The 13,166-nt window shown below is 43.7% G+C and overlaps 1 protein-coding gene across 3 annotated transcripts in view; it reads left to right on the top strand.

Moving 5' to 3' along the window:
• The window catches only part of SHROOM4 (shroom family member 4), a 265,872-nt gene extending 253,487 nt beyond the window's left edge, over positions 1-12,385 (top strand). For all 3 annotated transcript variants that reach the window (XM_061410119.1, XM_061410120.1, XM_061410121.1), the window contains 4 exons: positions 2,062-2,211; positions 3,098-3,278; positions 7,139-7,408; positions 8,295-12,385. In XM_061410119.1, coding sequence (XP_061266103.1) covers positions 2,062-2,211; positions 3,098-3,278; positions 7,139-7,408; positions 8,295-8,564 — 871 coding nt within the window. In that variant the 3' untranslated portion in view covers positions 8,565-12,385. The remainder of the gene's footprint in view (positions 1-2,061; positions 2,212-3,097; positions 3,279-7,138; positions 7,409-8,294) is intronic.
• Positions 12,386-13,166: the final 781 nt, after the last annotated feature.

Genomic DNA, 13,166 nt, shown 5'->3' with positions numbered 1-13,166 from the left:
AGATCTGACTCTAAAAATCTATGCTTCTTTTCCCATTCTGGGCAGCCCCTCTCAGGGAGCTCTGGTTCCTGCAGTAGCCAGGCCTTCACTTAGATCTCATGTCTCCTAGAAGGCAATGTGCACCAGAGGTAGTAAAGCCCCAGGCTTACCCCTTCCAGCCTCCTAGTCCTTCCTCTTCTATGTACTTCCGTTCACTGTGGCACCTTGTCCAGAGAGAAGGAAATTGCTAGTACTAGGGATTTTATAACTTAGTCTACAGATTTGTTTTTGCTTAATGACTGTGGGATGTGAGGGGAAACATTTGCACAAAAACCTGGCTTGTGGTGGCAACAAATCAATTATATATGCTTCTTTGAGTGATGGAGATTTAAGGAACATCATTCCCAACATAGCTAATATTTCATTGCCTGTTCTCTGTGTGCCAAGTATTGTTCTAAGCACTTTTGTGTATTGACTGACTTAATCTTCACAACAAACCTATGAAATAGATACCATTAGTCTCCTACATTTTTTTAGGTGAGGAAAGTGAGGCACAGGGATATAAAGTAAGTTGCAGAAGATCATAAGTAGCCAGAACCCAGATTGTCTGGCTCACTGTGCCCACTGCATCACCCCGGGAACTCCTCAAGAAGATCCTATTCCAGACCCTCAGAGAGCACAGAGTTCTACCCAGCAGGAAGTTTTTAAGGTTTTATAAGAGAAAGTAGTACTAAGGGCAAGTAGATGTGTAATATTTTGAATCTAAAATGTAAAAAAAAAAAAAAGACATCCTAATTTCAGCCAAGTTAAACTAGAGTATCTCTATAACCCACATACTCTTTTGTTAAAAAATGTCAGGATACACATAGAAGCAGGTGAGTGGAATTATCGAGTGTTGGTTAAATCTAATAACTGATTCAAGTACAGGTATAGTTTGCTTTATGGACTCTGTGCATTTCTTCTCAGTAGTCTGGAGAAGGAATCTGCTTTTCATATCAAATTTTGTTATCAAAGTCAGATTATGATCTTATAGATCTCCAATAACCTTTGCCCTATTAATGGAGTGAATGAGGAAAGGAGCCTAGAACATAGTGCCTGATATGATACACTATAATATAGTACAGGGCCATGTCTGCTAGGGAACTGAGTCACATCCACTTTCAAAATTTTTCTCCAGTTTTATTGACATATAATTGATGTATAGCTGCATTCTTTAAAAAAATAAAACTTCTGTGCTTGCTTTCAGTATTTCATAACTCTCAACTCACACACATGCCCTAAATATTTTTCTTATATAATTCTTTTAGGAATTCCCTAAGTTCATACATTCATATTCCCTCTAGAACATTCTCTCTTCTCTGCTAACATATAATCCAGCCAGAAAATTCCTTACATGCAGGGTTTTATATGACGTCAAGTTGTCCCTTTGGCAGTATAATATAGTGGCTGAAAGCACAGATTCTGGAGTTAGGTCACCTGGGTCTAAATTTTGAATTTGCCATCTACTGTCTGATGGCCCCGGGAAAGTCACTTTACCTCTCAGTGCCTCATGTTCCTTATCTGTAAAATGGTTGTCCTGAACATTACATTTTATATCTATATTTACACACACACCCACACATGTCTTAGGACAGCTCCTGGGCATAGTAAGCACTATGTGAATATTAGCTAGTAGCAGTCTTATCCATGCTATTAGCTTAAAAACCTACACATAAAATGAATACCTAGGATGAGAAATATTGGCATGCCTAAATTTCTTTTGTATGATGAATTAGGAGACAGCATAGTGTGAATCAGTAAATAGCTGTGGAGCCTTTTACCCATTATTTTTGACCTTTATCTAAGAGCTGCAAATAGCTGCAAAAATGACTAATGAGTGTCTCCTATTTTTCCTTTCAAACTGCTAGAGGTTAGTGAAGGGGCAGTGACACAGACAGGTGGAGGGTAGCGGTGGCTGGGAGGCAGCAAGAACATAGTGGGTATGGGTCTCCCCCTTACATAAACCATAGATGGAATTATTTGCCTCTCCATTACTGAACCCTAACATTGAAGCATTTCTTCTCATTTCTTTCCTCACATCAGACCAGAAGCTTTGATGGCGGAAGAGTCCAAATCCAAACCAGCATGGAGCCAGAGCTACTTCTTTCCTGAGGAGCAGTTCTCTTTCATGGGCTGGGGCTCAGATAAGCAGCACCTCAACCCTTCAGGCTTCAGTGAACCCAAGACAACAGGGTTTGCTATTACACTTGTCAAGTCCATGGGCACCGCTTGTTTTATTCCCATTTTATTCTGCAGCCATGGAAGAGGCTGGGGCCATTGGGGATATACCAGAAGTGAAGAGATGTTATCTCTTCTCAGGCCAAAGACCTGCGCCACATCAGGCAATCTCAGAAGAGCTCACGAGAGATGTTGTACACCATGACAAGTCTCTGGCAGGGGTACTAAACCCAGCCTCCAACATGGTGACAATTGCTGAGGTCCTGGGTGACCTCTTTGCTGTGGGAGAACTGCAGTGTGTGTGTGTGTGTGGGGGGTTATTTCCAGCAGGAGTGGCACCGCCAAGAAAGAAGACATGATGAGGGTGTCCAGGAAAGCCATGGGATGCCTTTGTAAGCCAGCAGACTAGATAGACCTGGGGGTGGGCTGGCATCCAGGATGGGTAGGAGGGAGGCCAACAGTCTTAAAGGATGAATAGCTAAGGTCTCAGACATGTTCTTACCATGTAGCCCCTTCCTAGGGACCCATATATTGAGACCATGAACCAAGGAGAATCATTGATGATCAGAAACCCAGAACTTCAGGAGACTATTTTTTTCTGGATTTTAGTAGAGTATTAATGATGAAACCCATTGATCGCTAAAGAAGTCTCACTAGCTGTGGAAGTCAGGGATGTAGAAATAGCCCTCTCATTTCTTCAAGTTGGCCTTAACTTGGTTTCTGGAAAAAGCCTTCATATGGCCTGTTTATGTTTGAACAGGCCCTCCTAGTCCATAATTTCCTTATTTTACAACTCTTTGGTGAACCTGGGTCCCATTTTACAAATGGAGAAATAAAGAAGCAGAAAGGTTAGCAGATTCTCAACAGAGGTACTCAAATGTTCATTTTTTTGTTTCCACAGACAAGATTTTCAGCACTTCTCACCTCCTCAGGGGGCCCCAGGGATCCCTACCTCTTATTCAGCTTATTACAATATTTCTGTGGCCAAAGCAGAGCTGTTGAACAAGTTGAAAGACCAACCTGAGATGTTAGAGATTGGCCTAGGAGAGGAGGAAATTGACCACGAACTGGCTCAAAAAAAGGTGATGTTTTTGGCATGCCTTAGAGGTTTTCACCATTTGCTTGAGTGTGGCTAGAGGTTGACCTGCCTTCTACCTTCTCCAGAATATCTTGGTGCATTCCTATATCTTCAGTATAGAAATCAAATAGCCTCTCTGGGTTTCTCACAAATGCAGCTCCAGTCTCTTTTTGATCTAGGCAATAGCAATAATAATAATACAGTAACCATCATCATCATCATCACCACAGTGTTGCTCAAATCCTAAAAACAACTCTACAAGGTAGGCATTACTGTGTTCTTTTTACCAGTTGAGAGGACCAGGCTACCCAGAGTTACAGACTAAGGGTAAATCCAGGACTCGGAGTCAGTGCTCTCTGACTTTCTACTCTGAAATAAGCAAGCCTTGTTAAATAACTTGTTATCCAAGGCACATCTGAAGTTTTGCTAGTGAGCTCTAACCAGTGGCAGCAATTGATTGTATTCTCTATAACTTTCTGGAGGAGAGAACAGACTGACCAAGAAAGAAAAGAAAAAAAAAATTATAGGCCAATCAACTTTAATATTTATTTGCAAGTATAATCAATTATCTCTTAAAAATACTAGAATAGATAAATGGAGATGATGTTGTTGTTCTGAAGCCTCCCCTTTCTTCCTCTAAGTACCCCTAGCGTGGGTTTCTAATCAAATTCCTGGAATCACTTTGCCCTCCCTGCACTTACCCCTTTTATTTCATAAGCAAATAGGGTTTCCATGGCAACCTCAAAGGCCCAATTTACTACTTGGTAGACATCTGAGCTCAATGTAAATTGCTCTTCTGCCCATATTTATTATGAAGGACACAACCTGTACAAAAGCTCAAGGCCATTTGCAAGAGACCCCCACCACTTTCCAATCTGAAGCAAAGGGTCAGGGAAAGAATAGGAGACATGGTGGAATCAAAGTTTTATTGATTCAGATGCCTGCTTCCTTGGATTCCATGTTTCCTGAGCATGACAAGGCTCCTCCTGGCTTAGCCAGGACCTTTTTATTAGGAGCAAGCCTAATAAATGTCTGACGAGGAGAAGCAAGAAATGATCAGAAATGGCAAAGCACAGAACAGCAGATAGTGAATTGAAGTGATTGTGGGTGGACTAGGACAGTTTTTGTCTCTGAAGAAAATAGGTGAGGAAGGTCACCAATCTGCAATATCCCAGAACAGTCACTCAGCTCTAGCTGGTCTGTGATGACTCCACAGCTCTATCCACTACACTTTCCCTAGAGTTGAAGTTCAGGTTGCAAAGCCAAGTGCTGAGAAACAAAGGGCTGTGTCCACTTTCATCACTCAGGTCTATGGAACCAAAGAGCTGGGGTTGGGTAGGTGATTTTCCAAGTTGATCATTTGGCCCCCAGCCTTCCCTTGTCCTTGGCATTGAGTTTTGTTTGGGAAATTAGAGGGTGTGGATATAACAGAGCCTCTTGGCATCTAATTGTGTTGCCTGATTCATATCATTGATCCTTAATTCCCAGTGGGTTTTGAAATTTTCCCTAAATGTCTACCTGTTACATTTTACACTAAGATAATGGTGATCTCCTGACTTTTGACCGCTTCTGAAATATGACAACTGGCCCAGACCCAGAGCAGGCTCTCTTGTCCTTTGTCACCTTGGACATCTCTAAATAAATGACTAGAAAGGAATATACTCTAGATAACTACAGGCCTATGGTCTGAGAGTTCCTGGCCAGGAAGACTACACTGAAGCATATTTCCTATATACAAGACAATATTCTAAGCATGTAGCATGTATTAATTATGTTATGTATTTCATTCACATAACAACACTATGAGTTAGTAATACAGTTACTCCATCTTTTAGATGGTAAAATTGAGGCACATAGAAGTTGAGTAATTTGCTCAAGTTCACACCACTATTTTGTGTCAGAGCTGGAGTTCAAACCCATGTAGTCTGGCATCAGAGTCCTTGCCCTTAACTATAATGTGATACTGACTGCAAAGGCTGGGGGCAACCTGGGACAGGTCTATTCTTGTAAGGACCTTGCAGCTAGACAGGTTGCATTAGCTCAGAGTGCCTGGTGATTGTGGTGGCAGTTGCAGTAGCAGTAGCAGTAACAGCATCAATAAATATGTATCGAGCACTTAATGTACCAGGCACAATACTAAGTATTTTACTTCTATGATCTCATCTAACACTTACAACAATGGAGGGTTGGGGGCAGGAGACATACTTCTCCAATTTATAGATGAGAAAACAGAAGTCGTAGTAGGATTGGGTATCTTGTCCAAGGTTACACAGTTTGGAGGAGGTGGAATTGAAAACCAGATGTCTATAACTCCAAAACACCACTCTACCACACTACCTTCCCATAAGTGCAGTTCCACAACTGGTTACACCTATAGGGAGACAAATCAGAAGACACATATAGTGCTTCCCTTGGGAAACTTAGCCAGTAGTAGGAGAGGGATCAGATGCACACACAGAAAACAAAAAGTGAACAACTTCCAATTACACTCTCAAGGGTTCTCATTTAAAAAGACTGAAGAGTGTAGAAAAGAAAAAGATAATTGAGACAGGAGTTATGGAGACAGGAGCTTCCAGTAGGGAGAGTGGGTCAGAGCTGGGCTCTAAAGAAAGAATGGGAATAGCCAAAGTAAAGGAAGAGATAAAGAGCTGGCAGAACTTCATAAGCAAATCAGGAACATAAGACTGATTGTTGTGAACACGTGAGGAGCTAATCCTCAGAGGTTCTGAGGAGTGAGATAATAATAGATATAATAATAGCTGAATAATAATAGCAGCTGCTTTTATTGAGTACTCAGTCTGTGCTAAACCTTTGGCATGCATTATGTCACTGAACCCTTATTACAATTCAGTGAAATAGGTACTGCAGTTACCCCCATACTACAGATGAAATAAAACTCCATAAAGAAATTCACCTAAGGACTTCCCTGGCACCCCAGTGGTTAGGACTCCATGCTTCTATTTCAGGGGGCACAAGTTTGATTCTTGATCAAGGAACTAAGATCCTGCATGCTGTGTGGTATAGCCAAAAGAGAGAGAGAGAGAGAGAGAAAGGAAGGATGGGAAGATTTGGGAGAGTGACATTGAAACATGTAGAATATCATGAAAGAAACGAGTTGCCAATCCAGGTTCGATGCACGATACTGGATGCTTGGGGCTGGTGCACTGGGACGACCCAGAGGGATGGTGTGGGGAGGGAGGAGGGAGGAGGGTTCAGGATGGGGAACACATGTATGCCTGTGGCGGATTCATTTGATATTTGGCAAAACTAATACAATTATGTAAAGTTTAAAAATAAAATAAAATTAAAAAAAAAAAAAAAGAAATGCACCTAAGGTCACATAGCTAGGAAGTGGCAGAGCTAGCAGTCAAACTTAGTCATTGTGACTCCAGAACTCCAGTCTTAACCAAAAAGCCTCAGAAGTCAAGCTGAGTGGGGGAAGATCTAGCGCAGTGCCATCAACATCAGAGGTACTAAAATGGAGTCAAGGAGAATTAAGGAAGCACAGGGAAATACTTGATGGCAGTGCTTTTCCAACCTATGCTCTCACAGACATTCCTTTTTATATTTAACAAACAGCAAGTATTTAGTGAATTACATTTGGCAAATGAGAATTAGCCGGTGGGTACCAGTCATCTAACACCAAGACGTTTGGTGGTGACAGAGATTCCTGGCAGACCTGAAGGGATGGGGGAAAAGGCACCCGTCCAGAAAACTGAAATTGCTCATGACTCTCAGGTTTCCTTTGTTTCCAATGACGAGGGTAGAGCCCACTATCTGTGACTTGAATCTCAAAACAGATGTTCCAGGCACAGATCTGTTTCTGTCGGTCCCCATTCTCATCCTTTGCTTTATTTCTCCTAGGTACAGCTTATTGACAGCATTGGCAGAAAACTCTCTGTCCTGCGGGAGGCCCAGCGAGGACTGCTGGAAGACATCACTGCTAATTCTGCCCTTGGGGAGGAGGTGGAGGCCAACCTAAAAGCCCTCTGCAAATCCAATGAGTTTGAAAAATACCGTTTATTTATCGGGGACCTGGACAAAGTAGTCAACCTGTTGCTGTCACTCTCTGGTCGGCTGGCACGGGTGGAGAATGCTCTCAACAGCATCGATTCAGAGGCCAACCAGGAGAAGGTAGGGTTGAGGTCTCCAGGGTATGGATGAAAGGAAGTGCCATATGCTTCTTCCCAGGACTTCTCCTTTCAGGTTTGGCTAGTCTGGGAGGCAGTAGATCGTAGTGTGAAGAATATAGGCACTGGCTTTTAAGTGGAAATTCTGGCTTTAGCACTAATTAACTGTGTGATTGTGGGCAAAGTCACCTAACCTCATCCTGTCTCCATCTCTTCAAAAGTGGGATGACCCTACTACCTATCTCATGAGGTTGTGTGACTTGAATTAGGTAATCTATGTTAATAATTTAAAACAGAGCCTAGAACAAGGTAATACTGAATCAGTGCTAGCTGCCAGTGATAGTAATAATAGTATCAAGTAGTTGAGATTAGGAGGCTGTCTATTTCATAGGTTGGAGCATTCTATGTACATTCTTAAACCCAAACTGCATTACCTCTTCCTGTCCAAGTGGATTTTAGATACAAATTTGAAGCCATAGTAAAAGGCACATATGCTTTTGCATACACACATGGATACATCCTCTCACACTCACAAACTATTTTGAAAACCATCATCACAGTGATGGTTTTTCACCAGATGGAACATGTGCCAGCTGGCTTTGTCAGAGCCTTCCTCCACCCCAACCCCAGTGGTGGTCCACAGAGTAAAAACAGTTTAGGGATGGAAAACAGTGGTCACACATACCCCTGTCCAGAATTGCTGTTGTGTTTATCCTCCCCTTGCTACAGAAAGGAAAGTCTTTTGCATGAAGATGGCCTTCAGGGCAGGAAATCTAGACCTGGTGACTGAGCAGAGGGGCTAGTGGGTTTGTGGGAGCATCCTTCGTAGAGTACTGCATTGATGAGATAACTGGATTGGGATGGCCCTTATTGGTCTTCTGCTTCCCCAGTTGGTGCTGATAGAGAAGAAGCAGCAGCTGACAGGGCAGTTGGCAGATGCCAAGGAGCTGAAGGAGCATGTGGACCGTCGGGAGAAGTTGGTGTTTGGCATGGTCTCCCGTTACCTGCCTCAGGACCAGCTCCAAGATTACCAGCACTTTGTGAAGATGAAATCTGCTCTCATCATTGAACAGCGAGAGCTGGAAGAGAAGATCAAGCTCGGGGAAGAACAGCTCAAATGTCTCAGGGAGAGCCTGCTCCTGGGGCCCAGTAATTTCTAATTTCTACCAGCAGACTGCCTACACCATCCCTGCCCCACCACAGTGGGAAGTGCTTTCAGTCCTTGTTAGCAGTTTATTAGCAAATTAGATAGCAGTTAGTTAGCAGTTTGTTCCATATTCTCTCACTGCCCCTTAACCTAGTGGTGTTCCCAACCAGCTAAGAAGTCCTGGGGAGGCCCCAAGCTTCTACCTGAGAGAGAGCAGAAGCAAGAAGTAGGAGCTGAAGCAAAGTGTGATCATACAACCACACTCTCCTTCTCAGGTTGTATGGCCAAGTACTCACCTCACAACAGAACCAACAAAGTGCCTTCCTTCTTCTTTGTACTAGGATACCAGGAGCATCCTGCACTCACCACCCACCCAGACTTTGAAGTCTTAGAGAGCAGTTGCCCGTGCAGCTCCACTCTGTCCCAAGGCTTGTGGCCCAGACATTTCCCAGGGAGATCTGACTGTCTTGAGGACTTTACCTACCACCAGCTTTAGGGTCTCACTGCAGCTTTGCAGCAGGAAGCACAGACAGATAGATGACCTTTAACAGAACGTGAGCAAAAGTTGAGAATCCCCAGGTACCCTGCTAGAAGGAGCTATGCTTAAACAAGCTGGCTCTACTCCCACCTTCCACAGCATCTAACTGAGGGGTAGGAGGCCTATTGTTAGCCCTGGCTAGTGTGGCCCTCCCCTTGTACTAAGGCTTTGACTTACCACTTGAGGTTTCATCTTGCCTTTACATTACTGGGGGTTCCAAGTGCCTATCCTAAAGGCATCACACTATGGGGAATAGCTCTACTAAAGCTGACTTCTCGATACATGTTTTATTATTGGGGGAGAGGGGATTGTTATATTTTAAATTGCCTTTGGATTTTATTTATTTTTATGTCTTTATTATTTTTTTCTTTTTTAAACTAATAAGGTAAGAGGGGAGTTGGAGAGGGGGAAGTTAGCTGAGAAAGAAAGTATTTTCTGCAGATCAGCCTTAATCCACCATCGCTAGGTAAGTGGGCACCAAGGCCTTGAATTCTTCCCACCATAGCTGACAAGAGTCTGAGGGAGGAGTTCTCACTTCCAACTCAGAGCTATGGCCTGGCCCTATATTTCCCTTGAAGTCTGGATGACCATGAGCTTAGCGTTCCCCAATAGGCTTCAATTTTTTCTTGCTTTCTTTTTCTTGAAACCAAAGAAAGGGACAAAGGTTCAGTCATTTCTCTTCCATTTCCAAGCTGAGGAAGGCGTAGAGGTGAGCTCAGGAAGAGCTCCTCTATCTGTTGTTTTCTTAGCCTGTGGCCTGGCTCAAGGAAGCGAAATTCATTGATAGCTGGAAGCTCCAGCCAGGGCCAGCCCCTCAGAACAAGTTATAATCCAGGATCTTAGGCACACAAATAATGAATGCTGCTCCTATGGTGAAGGTCCTATCACCAGTAGCCAGTTTCTATCCTGGAAAAGCCCCCAGGTGAGTGATGGCAGGAAAGGAAATGTGGCCAAACTCTGCCCTGTTATCCAGCTCAGTTACCTGTTCTTTGTTAACTGGGGCCCATGCTTGATATTGTACAATGCTGCTCAGACAGCCCAGGCGTCACTTCTAGTCACTGCTGAGTTCCTCCGGGTCCTTGGAGGTTAACTGTAGCAGCAAAGGTGCCTCATTCAACCAAAGAATTTGCCAAGGAACTCTGCTGCTGCTACAAATACTGGTTGCTAGCTTCTGTTTCCTCTTCATTGTATTTGGAAACAATGGAAGAATCCTTGCCAGCAGGGTGTCCTGGGGGAGGGGGGGACCTGAAGTACACTGTTGCTGTCAGAACCACTGTTAAAATATCAACCTGCCATTCTCCCATCAAGTGGAGGATTATACTTTATTCAGGATGGCTGATGGCTTATGAAAAGGCTAGGTTTATCTAAGCCAAGGTTGAGGAATATGGAGGAGTACTTCGAGTAGAAGCTGTGATTGCCATCTTTTTTCTTTTTAACAGGCTCTTAGACAAAGAGTGAGCAGGCTGAGACGTCCTGCTACTGGGGCAATGAGGCCATTGTATCCCATCTTTCTAAGATTTTTTTTTTTTTAGCCAGAACAACTTTTTGGGAATAGAGCCCAGGGAAAAGAGTGGCCACTTACATGGACACCATGACATGGTCTGGGCTTTTGTAGTCAGCATTAGAGTGCTGTGTGCTGTGCCTAGTTGTGTCTGACTCCTTGTGACCCCATGGACTGTAGCCCACCAGGCTCCTCTGTCCCTGGGATTTCCCAGGCAAGAACACTGGAGTAGGTTGCCATTTCCTTCTCCACAGCATTAGAATGATTGTACCTTAAATGTACCTTAAGTATATCAGACTAAAGTGGAGTTGGAGAAGACTCTTGAGAGTCCCTTGGACTTCAAGGAGATCCAACCAGTCCATCCTAAAGGAAATCAGCCCCGAATATTCATTGGAAGGGCTGATGCTGAAGCTGAAACTCCAACACTCTGGCCACCTGATGCGAAGAACTAACTCATTGGAAAAGACCCTGATGCTGGGAAAGATTGAAGGCGGGAGGAGAAGGGGACGACAGAGGATGAGATGGTTGGATGGCATCACTGACTCAATGGACATGAGTTTGAGTAAACTCTGGGAGTTGGTGATAGACAGGGAGGCCTGGCGTGCTGCAGTCCATGGGTTGCAGAGTCGGACACAACTGAGCGACTGAACTGAACTGAAAAAATACCATTGACTCTGGTTGTTTGTGTCCCTTATCCCACCTCCAGTTATTCTAAAATTGGAATCAGAGCACAAGAATGCTTTCTTCACACAGAGAGTCAATTTCCAAAGCACTTAATAAAAAGAATCCCCAAACTGTATTGAGCAGTGAAGCTTGGCAGACAAAGGTGAACTACCAGACAGGCACAGATGCCCCACACTGCTGATGTGGCAGGCTCATTGTGGTGATAGCACTACAAAGTTGCCAGTATTTCTTGAGATGCAGTGTCTCTTGCCTATTCTCATTTCTTGGGCTCAGGCCTCCACCTGCCAGGAAGTAGCAGTTTGGAAGGCAGGCTGAGGAACTTCTCTAAAGACAGAGTTATTGGTCTTGACTTCTGCCTTCTCCTTTCAAATACCCATAGAGGCCACAGTGGATAATGGGTAAGTACAGTGGTTGAAATACAGAGAGAAATCAGTGTAAGGGGCTCTGGGTAATTGAGTCTCCTTGAGTCCTACCAGCTGCAAACTCAGCCAGGGAAGAGCAGTAAATACTCAAGGGGAACCCAAGAGAAAGGACAGAGACACTGAAAATAAAGCCCCAGAAAGGGAGAGAAAGAGACTGGAAGCCGAGGAACAGAGAGAGTGAAAAGATGAAAAGCCACTTTCAAGGGCCAGATTCAGGTTCTGTTCTCCATTTCACCTGATGTGCCCCAAAGCTGCCAAGGGGCACCAGAGCCTCAGCCTTAACTTCAGTCTCCCTAAAGGTGCTCTTCTGCCAGTAGCAGGCCCCAAATGGAGGAAGCTAGGCGCATTTTTAGACTACTTCCTCCTGTCTGGGGTTTGGTGTCTCCCACCGTTTTTGCCAAAGGAGTTGTCTATGCCGGTAATATTTCTGTAACAGCATATTATATTCTTTGCAAATTAGTAGGTCTTTAGAGGGGGGTGGGGCAGGGGCAATTTCTGTAGAAAAAGAACAAGTGTTTGTTGTACAACTGTTGGGGGGGCATCTATCCCATGTGAAGCTATTATTTTTCTGAATCTTATTGTTTCTGCATTTGTGTCCTCCACCAATCCCTTCTTGGCTGACATTGATAATGCCTGCCAGATTGTCATCAAGGGTCATGCTTCAATAAAAGGTGCTAAGGACAAAAAAATTAATTCTCATGTGTTTTGACTAAGGTGATGGAAATTCCCTAGCATTCTGCTGAAAAGTGTTGGAAAGGAATTTGGTCACCTATCCATAGTCCTTCATAGATAACCATATGATCAGAGCCTTACCCACAGTCCTAAACCCTTACCCTGGCCCCTCAGGGATAGCACTGATACTTCACCATCTGTTATCCCCAGTACAATAATTGAAAATTCATGAAGAGTCAACAATAGGCATGATCTCAAGTGTAGACTGCAGCAGTATACAGAGTCCAGTTCTGGAGTCAATCCTGATCAGAGGTGAACCAATTTGTAAACCTCCTCCAATCCTGAATTCTGTCTACTAGTATCATCTGACTTCTACCTGATAATTTGGTCTCATACCTTTACTCTTAGTTGCTGATCAGTTCTCCAAGATAACCTCAAAATTCAGAGCCAAATGCACTCCAGGCAGGTCCTGTGACACTGAAAAGCTTACTTGCACCTCCTCCCTGATAATTTGGTCTCATACCTTTACTCTTAGTTGCTGATCAGTTCTCCAAGATAACCTCAAAATTCAGACCCAAATGCACTCCAGGCAGGTCCTGTGACACTGAAAAGCTTACTTGCACCTCCTCCCATCTGTATATTATTCATATCCCAACTGATCTCGGCAGTGGAGTGGAAAGAGCCCAGTTTGGACATTAGAATGAACTGTGTTCTAATCCTGATTTTGCCACTTCTATGAATCTGGCTTATTTGCTCAGCTTCTGAGTTCATTTTCTTATCTATAAAATGGAAACTGTA

The sequence above is a fragment of the Bos javanicus genome, chromosome X, assembly GCF_032452875.1.
Source record: "Bos javanicus breed banteng chromosome X, ARS-OSU_banteng_1.0, whole genome shotgun sequence".
NCBI lineage: Eukaryota > Metazoa > Chordata > Mammalia > Artiodactyla > Bovidae > Bos > Bos javanicus.
This window is presented reverse-complemented; position numbering and strand designations above follow the sequence as displayed.